Genomic DNA, 12,195 nt, shown 5'->3' with positions numbered 1-12,195 from the left:
TTAAAAAATTTTCCCTAAAAACATAGTGAATAAAATATAACTTGATGTATATACGAGAAGCTTCGTCCAAGCATCAACCAAGGAGGGAGTTCCTGAAAGTCTGGATGGGTGTGTATCAGTCTGTCCTCATTTTTATGCACCTGTATATATAAATCCAGTTTAGAGGGCATAATTCCTGGATTTCTATTCCAAATATAGAAATTCCAATAATTAGCACAACTCCACAACAGCCTCCAAAAACATAAAGAACACGATGACCAAACCAAAAATCAACGCTCTTGATAATTTAATGAGAGAAGATAAAAAAGGAGGTTGATCCAAAAGTACAATTGTCTGAGTTTTTCATTTGCCTTTTCCTAAGCGATGTTTCAGTGGTAGAAAGTGATTTTTCTCTTTGTGAGTGAATTTAAAGAAAGTTAATGGTCAAATTAGAGTCTCCTTTTCAAAAGATAAGCCAAAGGAAATTGCTTATTAAAGGGTTTTCTCTAGCTGGAAATTTTAGGTCAACAGTGGATCATTTGATTACAATGAAATAATTCACATTTTTATATATTTGACCCTGATAGAAAAACAGGTCAATAGAGTAGAGCAACATTTACTTCCAAATGACATATTATTAACTGTGATAAAAGACTTTGGCTTGTCTTTAAAGAAGGTAAGGCAAAAAAAAGATGTCCTCATTATCCACTTAAGCTGTGATGATTCTCCAGAGCCATGCAAGAGAAAAAAAAAAATCAAGAATCATCTGTGTATGATAAAACCAAGAACAAAACACAGGAAAAAAGGTTAAAATTAGTTACTAATCATTGAAGAGAACCAGCAGTTAGTCAGAAGGAAGAAAATTGCTATTGTTTCCCAAGTGACAGCTATTTACTCCACCTTATAAATGACCCATTACCATACATATAATTTTTCCTTCTGGAAATACTCTGCCAACCATCTTTTCTTGATACCACTTTAACAAGCCACAGCTGGTAATATCAAATTTGTTGCCAGACCACTCTGCAAAATGCCTTTATTAAAGTCTTTCATTAATGGAGGCACCAAGGTTGACAGTATGACAGTATTTAGTTTGCAAATTGGCAGAGATAAGTTAATTTTGTCCCTAAAATGTCATTCATTTGGATATTGCTTTATATTACACCATAAACTTGCTAAGAACTGACTGTATAATAAGAAACCAAAGGAATTACTTGGAATGAGACAGGAAAACGATTGGGTGGAGAAGGTTTAGTATTCAGATAACAAACAGGTCACATCTGAAGGAGTCTGAACCAGTTCAGAGCTATCAAATAAATATCTTAATTGATTTAAAGGAACCTCTGTGTTCATGTTCTCTCCCCTGAGTTCAACATTCTGCAGCTGTCATCTTCTTACTATTAACTCAGCACTCTGCAAAGTAACACTGTGTAAGTCTGTTGAATTTCTCATCCTACTTTAAAATAAAGTGTCCCCATAAGTAGATTTGTAGGAAAAAAAAAATTCACAAATTAAAGGTACCAAACAGAAATGCTGGAACCAACCATCCCATTTTCCCAATCCAGGATTACAGAATTAGGTTCAAACTTGGCTCTGCTAAGAATGCAGAGACCAAGTCTTTGCTCAAAAGTATCCATTCAACAAGAAAATAACTTTTAGAAACCGGACAGCTTGAGTGGGCATTCCAAACAACTGAATTAAAACAGGACAGAAAAAAAAGTCAAGTGGATAAAAACAACCTCCCACTGGTCGACTCAGGATATGGAATCATCTTGGAAGATGGTAGAGATGAAAGTTAACCAGAAAATCAGTGTAGTTTCATGAAAAGCACAGAGTTGGAGAATGGCAGAACTGAAGGCAAACTTACTTTGAACAGTACAGAGAGAATAAAATGTAGTATTTTCTACAGTACTCAACTAAAGTGTTTTAAACATAATCCTATGTAGCTTGTCTAGTCAGGTTAATGATTTATCACATAATGTGTGGCTACTTGTGGAATTTTTGCCCTTGCTAAATAGAAAACATTTGTCTTTGCCATTTGGCTTCCTAGTATTCTAGGAAGAAGAAAAAATAACCTTGTGAGCTTTTGCAGTTTGAGTATTGGAATATAACGTGTTCTCAATCACTCTTACAGTGTTTCTCTTCCTGTCTTTTTAATAGCATCTTTTTTTCCCCCTCTGTGTTTTGTACCTCTGTTATTCTGCAGCCCTGGAAGGGGCTTTTGGCTGCTGCTGTCAAAGGCACTCTCCATTTATAGGAACAGCAGGGACAGAGTCACAGCCCATGGGCCCAGGGTTTATTTAGGGTGAGGAAGCTGACACAGACCTGGAATTTTGGGGAGATGTCTCAGTTTTGCTTTTGCAAGATGACCATAATCAACCATTTAAGAAAAACACCATGCAAAGGTATCTAACACTGGGTATCATTAGATGAAATAGCTGTTATGTCTAAAAATAACCCAAATATTTTAAACTTGACTCTACAATTACATTAAGGTGCCAATGAAAAATTATTTGTCTGAGTTTTTCATCTTAGTTAATGTAAATAGGAAATTTATTGACAGGGACAGACTCTTTTTTTCACCTCAGCCTTCATCTGCAGCAAAGTTTGTGAACATCAACTTTTGAGATCAAAGTTTACACAAACAATGTGACAAGTTAAACTGTTTGTACTTTACTGAACAGCTTTAGAGCATAAAAATCTCTTGTTTGCTGCTCTCCTTAAGGTCATTAGCATGATTTATTATGGAGCAGGAAACTAGGTACTGGATATATCAATATTGGTCAGAAAATTCAATTCCATCATTGCCATATAACTGCTTTATCTCCAACAAACTTGTAACCATAGTAACTGGATTAGAAAGTATTCCTGAAGTGTTTAAAAATTCTTTTATTCTTATTAACAACAATTATTATTCTTATAATTCTTATTGCTTTCCAGTTTTCCAAGGCATCTGCTACTCAAGATCCTTCTGAAGGTCTTAAGTAAAGGGGTGTATTTTAACAAGGTTTTCCCTTAAAATTGTATCAACTGAAAGAGAACAAATGTATTCTTTTGGAACTGCTTATGAGATTATAAGTATTTTTCAAAAAGGGAAGTTTGAAGAGAGACCTCTCAGAGAAAATCTGAAGCGCTGCTTTCACTTAATGCTTTGTTAGGACATCAAATACATACCCTTTAATGAAAATTAATATGCTGTAGCTTAATAATTCATGTACCTGCATTGAAAGCCCTTTAATTTAATGGAGTGCTGCTCCTTTCATTACACTCGTTGCTCGGGGAGGTTGGTGTTTTTCCATGAAGGTCAGAAGTGTGCCATTCCTCCATGCAAGCCAGGAATTTAATCAGGTGTTCAACTCTGACACCTCCAAACACCAGCTCAGGCCCAGCTCAGCAGGATATTGCACATTTTCCAGAGCACCAGAGCTGCAGGAGAACTCCACGTGTCTCTTGTGTCGGGATCAGAAGCTGCTCTATCATGCAACTGTGATCATATATTTCTCAAACTTTGTGTTCCCTCCTCAGTACTTCTGTTGGAAATTATTTCCTCTTCTCTGGGTACCAAAAACTTTTCTTTTAATCTTATGCCAAAATTTATATCCATTAGTTATTACACCCGTGTATTCCTTCTGTTCAAATGATTTTTACACTCACTCTGGATTCACAGAAAATGCCTGTTCTGGGCCAAACAAATTGAGCTCATATATATTTTTGCCCAATCTTACTGTACTAGTACCAGAACTTGATTTTTCTCTAATCCCAATCCTTTTTTTCTTGCTGGATTTGTAAGAGCTTTATTTATAATGCTGTCTTTTATTAATACTCTCTTTATTCCCTAAGTGTAACACCTTTTCCCCCTCCTCCCACCTTTTCTACCTTGTTTGCTACTTGTTTAGACATCCTCAGCTGTGGATGTGTCTTTTCCTGCCTGGAATAACAGACACACTTTAGCAGAGTGCTCTCCTTATGCATCATCAGACTGATTTAAGAAACCTGAATTCCTTGTTCCTGAGTAATTCCATCTACTTTTGGGAAAAGTCCCTCACCTTGCAATGCTTCCTAGGAGACAATGGTTTCCCCACCTCCCTGATGGCACCACTTCAGCTCTCACTGAAATATTCTTCCCTTTTGGACAAGTCAGAAGTCCTGCTGATACCACCTCCTATTTTCTGAGCATCCTCTTTGGAACAGCACCATCATTCCATTTGATGTGGCGACGATTCAAAAAAACACAAATGGATCATAAAAAATAATTTTCCAAAACCCAGCAGATTTTTCCCCCAGACCTCAGCCCCACGTCTGGCTCTGTTGTGAGAAACACATTCTCCTGCTTCCACATCATTTTTAGTAACAGACACAAAGATTTAGACCAAGAACTGGGACTCAGACTTTACCAAGGGAGCAGTTGGTGAGCAGTCCCACAGATCTCTCTCTCGGGGTTGGAAAGGATTTTGGGTACAAATATGTTCTGCACATCATTCCCTTCTGTGCCAGCACACACCATTAGCTTCCAGGTTAGACCCCCATCCTAGCTACTAATTCCTTTCCTCCTCCACTTCTCTTTACACTCTCTCTCCCTTATCCTCTCACTTCCTGCCTAATTTTCCAGTAGAACCAAAGCACTTCTTAATTCAGCTTTTATTTCACTGCTGTTCTCATTCCTCTCTGGTCTTTCACATGTCCTCCTCTAATCTATAAACCTTCTCTCCAAGTTCTCTTCACAGGTTGATGGATCACGATCATCTCTCTCGACACTTCCTTTCAATTTTTTGCCTGAAGTTTGACATTTTTTACAGCTGCATCTTCAGTCCAGAACAATTCTCTTCTGGGAAGCATATAATTTATCCTATATAAATAGTCTCACTAAGATAGCCACTCAGAAAATAGTCAGCTTCCAGCAGCTTTTCCATCCAGTTATCTTTAGCTTCCTCCCCTCTTCAGGTTTTTTTTCGACTGCTGCATTAACAGACAAGATGTGTTTTCTCTTTGCCTTAAATTCACAGCTCAGAGGAGGAAAAAAAAAAATCCAAAAAACCCACTTCCTCACAGATCTTAAAGACTTCTATCCTTGTTGTTAGGCTGCACCATGTCTACTCTTGAACTTTTGTTGGGGTCAGTCCTGTCACCTCACTGCAGTTGAGAGTGCAGATCAGAGGTAGGAAGGACATATACAATTCTGATCCAAAATACCTGAAGGAACACCCCTTCCTTCCAGAAGGACAAAACAGACAAATAACTAAGAAAACATTTTCACTTACTGTCAAAAAAAAAAGTTTTGTTTTTTCTTTATTCAACAGTTTCCCTCAAAGTCTCATGTGTTTCTCTCTTTCTGTGTTCTGACCTTCACTGAGCATAAAAATTCCTGCCAATTTTTACCAGGCCGCTCATGGCTTCCAGAATTTGCATGCCAAGAATTACAACACTCATTCTTATGAAGGACAATTCCTTTAAATTAAAGAATAGAATCCTTGAGTCATCACATGTCCATCAGCAGCATGAGAGCAAATCCTTTGAGCCTGTAGAGGGACAGTCTCACTTTGCAGGTGTCCTTCTTTCCTAATGTGTGGAAAAAGGGCTGCAACTTTTTGGCCACCTTCACAGTCACCTTCCTGCTCCTTGATCTCTGCTTTAGTGTGAGGATTAAACTTCCAAAGTACCATCATCCAGTTCATCACCACAGTTAAAGGTGATGAGATTGTCCTCAAGTGGATGGACAGAATCACTACTCTTAAGTCAAAGAAAACATTCCCACGGCCTGGTGGTGAAGAACCTGTCACTGCAATTCCAAGCTAATCCTGCATCCCACTGGTTTGTATTTCATTTGGCTTGATGTGGACACATAACCAGAAAAGTAACATATGGAGAGAGACTGAAAATTGAATATCAGATCCCTGTGCTATATCAGCAAGAGCTCAACAAAACACATCCATAACAGCCAAGAGTTGTAGCCTGGGCCATCTGGTCACAAAGGCCCATATTACCAGGATTGTATTAAAATATTTTAATCTCACTGTTTTCCCTCAGGCACGAAGGATGATGTGCAAAATCTTGAATTCTGCTAAAAGGTGAGATTTTTTTTCCACCTCCAAACACAGCATGCCTATGGTAGTTATTTAATTAAGAGATCCCCTAATGAAGGGTGTGCAAATAGCAAGGCAATAATCCAATTCCTGGGTGGGTTTGCTGGAAAGGCAGGAACAGCACAGAGAACAGCCTCTACACATGTATTTCCTTGTTAAGCTAAATGCTAATTCAAATTTTTGTAATTGATTTAAACAAAGCAATGTTTCCACTTGTCCAGTGCAGTATCTCCTTCCTGATACATATAACCAAATGAATGAAGTGCTCTAAAATCCCTTTTTTTTGAGTGTGTGTGGTATTTTTTTCCGAATTGTGAAATAAAAATTAATTGTCCTCTCCCTTCTCTCCTATTTCTGCACATCTGCCTTGCTCCCAACTAAGTGCTAAAAAGAATTCCAATTATTGGCTGCTGCAATCTCTTCCAAACAACCTTGTGCATTTCCAGCCAACATAGCATGGGGTGGAAAGCAGGAGACAGTCAGGACAGATGCCTAAAATGCACTGGTAATTCCCTAAAACAGGCAAAAGAAAGGGAAAATAACATAGTGGAAACTTAACTGACATGTGAACATCCAAACAGAACGAGTCCTGTCTGAAATATAGTTCATTCAGTCAGGAAAGCTTCACGTTCCTTCTCATTTTTGAAATTCTATTACAATGCACAAATTATCCATTCTCTGAATGTTTTATCTCTTCCCCAAAACACCACAGAAAGCACAGCTCCTGAATCCATCTGCAATGTCCCTCTGCAGGGATCACAACAGACCAGAGGTGGCAAAGCTGAAGCTCAAGAGAAACCCATCCCCAGCAGAAGCTGCAGCTCATCAGCCTGTGTTGCATCAGGGGTGCCCTGAGGAGGCCTCAAAATATTTTGGAAGAGGAAATGTGTTCCTCATGCCTTACAGAAGTGGACAAATAAATGTTTTGGGTTTTTTTTCAAATTCATGAAGCTACATAAACTTAACAAAAACACCTAAATTTAGGTGAGACAGATGATCAACTTTTTCTACACTTTGTGCAGGATCCATGAAACAAGTCCATGAAATAAGTGATCTGGGTTAATACAGGCATTCATTCTACTCAGGAAGAGTTCACAGCCCATCTTATGAAGATCCGTGACAAGTCAAAAAAAAAAAAAGAATAAAAGAATTGCTTTTATTTTATTTTAATGTCATTTTTGCATTGACTCCAACTGCATTTCTTAGTTGGGGAACAACAAACTCTCTTCCCTCCCATCGGTGTTTCTGAGGCTCCAAAGCTCTTTATTTATGCTTTGTTCAGAATTCAGTTGCAAATTACTGCAGTCCAAGCTAAAATTCCATTCTTTCAAACACCTCTAAACTTTTTGTCTCGCACGACACGTTTACAATCTATTTTTCTACTCGCAGTAACCGCAGCCAAAATACTCAGCTTGATATCTAAATTAGAACTATGCTGGAAAAAAAAAAAAGAATCCCGTAAAGAATCGTAAAAATTATGACAGCTCAGAGCGTTTCAAGGTGCTGATCATTTGCAGCTCCTATAATTTAAACATCAGTGGAGGACAGGTTTTCTCAGGGTCTTTGAAAAACAGCCCGACAGATGCTTTTCCACTCCTTTTTTTTGCACATCCTGTTGTGATCCCCCAGTAGCACTTCAGGAATGGCAACAAATCAGGCTGACAGGATGTGAGGAGAACATTTCAGCACAAACAGGACCTGACTGGGCTCATTGGGCTTCAGGAGCCTCAGTCACCACAGCCATCATCCCAAACTTCCAATAAAAACAAGGAAGGCATTTCTACAAAGCAACTCAGGCTACCTGAGATCCAAATATTCAGTGTTCACGAGCAGAAGAGATGGAAGAGGGCTGGGTATAAGTAACCTTTTCCATTCTCTGACAACTTTAAAATTGAACAAGTCTTAAAAATTAACTATTTATCACAACGATAGTTATTGATTGTCGATTCCCAAAGACTGAAACGTGGAGGGAGGCCTTCACTACTCAGAAATAGCTTTGGAAAGTATAGAAAAATGTTAAAAAAATGGAAAACTTATGGAAATTTATGAAACCAGTATAAATTATTGATGGAGAGAGGGGAGAAAAATGAAATCCTCATAGATTATTTTTTTCTTTTTACTGATAAGGAAACAAATTTTCCTAATCATTTAAGTAACTGATTAGGTGCCTGTTGGCTTAATTACATGATTGCATCACTAAATGGCATCAATTGCAGAGTAAAATCGTGCCCTTGAGCTGTGTATTTGGCTCCAGCAATCACACAATGGGAGTTAGGAACAAACTCCACCTCTGTGTGTGCCACCACGGCATTAACACACCAACTAAAGTCTGAGGGAGGCAGAGCAGTCCCTGTGTCAAAACTGCCAACATGAAAACTATATTCATGTAATTATAACCTCTCATGCCTTCATGGCCATTTCAACAATTACTGGTGGTTTATTTTTTATTATTTTGTATATCTGAAGTTCTGGAAAGGTGGCTGTTAGGACCCTCATCTGTCTAATCACCTGCAGACATGAGAAAAAAACTTTCTACTTGTTTGTCAGACATTTACAAGCAACTAAAAATAAAAATGGAAACATCTACTAATATATATTGAAACATCTACTGATATATATTTTGCCTTTGGCCATGAGAAATTAACTCAATGAACTAATGTAAAGAACAAACAAAAAAAAACGCTTTTACATGAATACCTTATGATCTCCTTCCAGGAGTTGAGATGGAAACAAGATATCCCATACCATGCAGTGGGATATTCTTCATAACACTCCTGGCCAAGATCTCAGCCCCAGCCCAGCACCCAGACACAGAGGTGGGCAGCAAACCCTCCTGAAGAGAGCAGCTGCATTAAAACCACACCTCTGATTAAAGCCCTTTCCTGTGAAAGCCTGCCATGAGCACAAACTATTGCCAGCTGCCTGCACAAGCCATTGTCATTTGTCTACACAACACAGACAGAAAAACAATCTTCCTGATTCAGTTTGATATTTCCAAATGCTGTTGGAATATTACCATCAATGTGACAGGCACTGCAAAGCCTTAAGAGAAGGAGCTCAATTACTTAATAACAGAATTCTATCCAGATCTAGGTTGACTTACCTTCCCAACTAGTCTGGGGAATGGTGGTCTTTGATTTTCAGGAATTAATATTGGAGTTGCCAAAATAGCCCTTTTTTGTCTTGGAATTCCAGCGTTGCCTTCTAGTTTTAGGATTTCCTAAAAGAAAAGAAAAAGAGCAATTACAAAAACTTCCAATCCACTATTCAGTTGTTATTCCCATCCACTGCATCTTTAGGCAAAATCAACGTGAACCACCACATTCTAAGTTTTGTGTTACATGTTTCCCCAGCAATTAGTGATAACATATCAAACCAGGTATTTAAATCTGTCAGGTTACTGTACTTATTACAGTGACAGCAGACAGCCCATATTCATTTTCTTTTCATGTAGACAAATTACAAAGCTAAGAAAGTGTGTTACCATCCTAACCTGATGACTGCTGAAATCATAAATCTTAAGCAAGGTCTGGCTTACCTCAAATACTTGTAACAAGACCAGTAAAAAGCCACACTTCAAATATCTTTACATAATTTTCACATCCTAAATTGGATCTCTACTCACTTGCTCCTCAGTCCAGCCTTTCAATCTAACAGAACTGACACTGAATTTGCAGACACTGTCAGCAGGTAATGAACTCTAAATAAACACCAAAAGCTTGTAACTTCAAAATAGACTTTAAAAACCCAGGTGTAACTTAAAATATCAGCCAGCAGGTTAATTGGTGTTGGGGTGCTTTGTGTTGGGGTTTTCTTCTCCTTAGAGAAAATTTCTCCTTAGAGAAAATATCATCAGAAAGAACAAAAGTGGAAGTGGTTTAAACACAGGCTTTGCTTTCCCTGCTGCATTTTCTGGAGTATTTATTTCTAGCTGAGCTTCAGGCAGCTTTTATGAGCCACAGTGAACCCTTCACAGCGGCCTCTGGCCCCTGGAAAACTTTGTCCAGCACACCTTTGCTTCCTCTGCCCTTCTGCTTTCTGATCCTCTCAGTGCTCTCTCTGCAGGAGCTGCAACTTCCCAGCTCCACCCTCTTTTTCTTTTTGCTTCCTCCTACAGTCTCTGCAACTCTCTTCTCCAAGCACAGTCACTACCAAGGTCAAAAACAGCCTCTCCCCATCTCCCAGAGCTCTTCCCTTGATCTAGGCCCCTTTTTAGGAAGGAAAAAAAAAAAGAAAAAGAACACAAAGAAACCCCCACAAAACAAATAAACCAACAAAAAGCCCCAAACTAACCAAACCAACCAAACAAAACCCCAACAAAAGCAACAGAAGTACAGATTTGTAGTGCATTGGGAACTGTGGAACTGAAAAAGATTTCGATCACTACTATTCATTCAGGTTGTTTTGACAATTTTACCCCCAAAAAATCACAGGTTGAATTAAATGTCTAATTCCAATAAGGCAGTTACATCCTACAGATAACACTTTGATCTTTTAATGAACAAAATCCCAAAATTGAAGTTTCTCAGTCAGTTCTGGAATCCACGTTTTTGTTTTAATAGCTGATAGTTCATTACATAACAAAAGCACCATCCCTAGGCTGTATTTTTATAAAACTCCAAAGCTGGATGAGTTTTCTTGGTGGCACAAAGTGGATCCATCAGCCAAGATCTGCACAGGCTGCTCCTGCTGCCGTCTGTGTCGGTGCCTCCCCCCTAACAAGTCTCCCATCATCAAAACTCTGCTCTACCTCCACCAGCTGTAGCATCACTTCTCAAATTTGACAACAAACAGCAGCAAGGGAAACTCAAGTTTTCACCCATTTGCTTTAGTCACGATAAAGTCAAAGAGCAGTGGGAACCACACAGAGAATCCCTTCTCACAAGATTGCCAATTTTCATAACTTTTTGAGGCTCCCCCTGACAGAGTTCCCGTCTCTCCCAAAGGCTTTGCCACTTCTCTCTAATCTTTCAGTCTGAAGGCCACTCGGGTCCCTATTTTTGTCTTTCAACTCCTCTCCCAAAAGAATTTTCCTTAATAAAAATTCATGAGAAAGTTCAAGATAAAAACATTTGAAGTGTCAACTAAAAAGGAAAGAGCTGAATTCTGTTCCAAAGGCAAATGCCCAGAGCAGTGAGCTTTCAAAATCACTTACACTGTAAACACAGCAGCTAGATTGGCTGGCACATGCCTGGGACACTTCTGAGGACAGGAAGGGGGACTATCAGCACATCCACAAGGAGACACCAGTTCTGCAGCTCAGCAGCAAGGCTTAGCTGCTCACAGCTCTCACTCCCACCTTCATGGTTGTCCTTCAGCTCCTGAAGGTGTCAGGGAGAACTCCCAGGCATGTGCTCCTGGCAAATGAGGCAGACATTCACATTTACATAGCTTTGTATCATGAAGTGGTTTGGGCTGGAAGAGGCCTTTGAAGACCACCTAGCCTAAGCTCCCTGCAATAACCAGGGACATGCAATCACAGAACCACAGAATCAACCAGGTTGGAAAGGACCTCCAAGATCATCAAGTCCAACCCTTGATCCAACCCCACCGTGGTTCCCAGACCATGGCAGTGATGCCACATCCAGTCTCATCTTAAACACCTCCAGGGACAGAGAATCCACCACTTCCCTGGGCAGCCTATTCCAATGCCTGATTATCTTCTCTGTAAAGAATTTCTTCCTGATACCCAACCTAAACCTCTCCTGGCAGAGCTGAAGACATATTCAACCAGATCACTCTGCTCTGAGCCCCATTCACCATGACTTTGTTTCATGTTTCTTCCTGTGCTGGTTTGAGGAGGAAAAGGGAGTTTTCAGATGGTTCAATACCTAGATTTCCCAATTTTGGTAGTCACAGACCCCTAAGCAATTAGTTCATCCCTTTCCTATGACAGGTTATCCTTACACTTCTCCAAAGGTCTACAAATGTAAGAAAAGTCCTAATTATATTCAATGAGTCAACACTGAAGTCATTAATACAAAGAAGTGAAGTTCTAAAGGAAAGCAGCAGGGTGGACTTAAGGCCTTAAAGTCCAGATTTCCCAGCAGAACTTTGGAACAGGAAAAAAAAAAAGTAAATAGAATTATCTGTTTGTTTATTTTTGTTTCTAAGCACAATTAGTCTGTTGCATGGA

General features: G+C 39.1%; 1 protein-coding gene across 2 annotated transcripts in view; it reads right to left on the bottom strand.

The window, feature by feature from the left end:
• Window positions 1-12,195, bottom strand: part of CDH13 (cadherin 13) — a 446,174-nt gene that overhangs the window by 251,461 nt on the left and 182,518 nt on the right. For both annotated transcript variants that reach the window (XM_032701054.1, XM_032701055.1), the window contains exon 4: window positions 9,163-9,279. In XM_032701054.1, coding sequence (XP_032556945.1) covers window positions 9,163-9,279 — 117 coding nt within the window. The remainder of the gene's footprint in view (window positions 1-9,162; window positions 9,280-12,195) is intronic.

The sequence above is a fragment of the Chiroxiphia lanceolata genome, chromosome 13 (genome assembly GCF_009829145.1).
Source record: "Chiroxiphia lanceolata isolate bChiLan1 chromosome 13, bChiLan1.pri, whole genome shotgun sequence".
Taxonomy (NCBI): Eukaryota; Metazoa; Chordata; class Aves; order Passeriformes; family Pipridae; genus Chiroxiphia; species Chiroxiphia lanceolata.
This window is presented reverse-complemented; position numbering and strand designations above follow the sequence as displayed.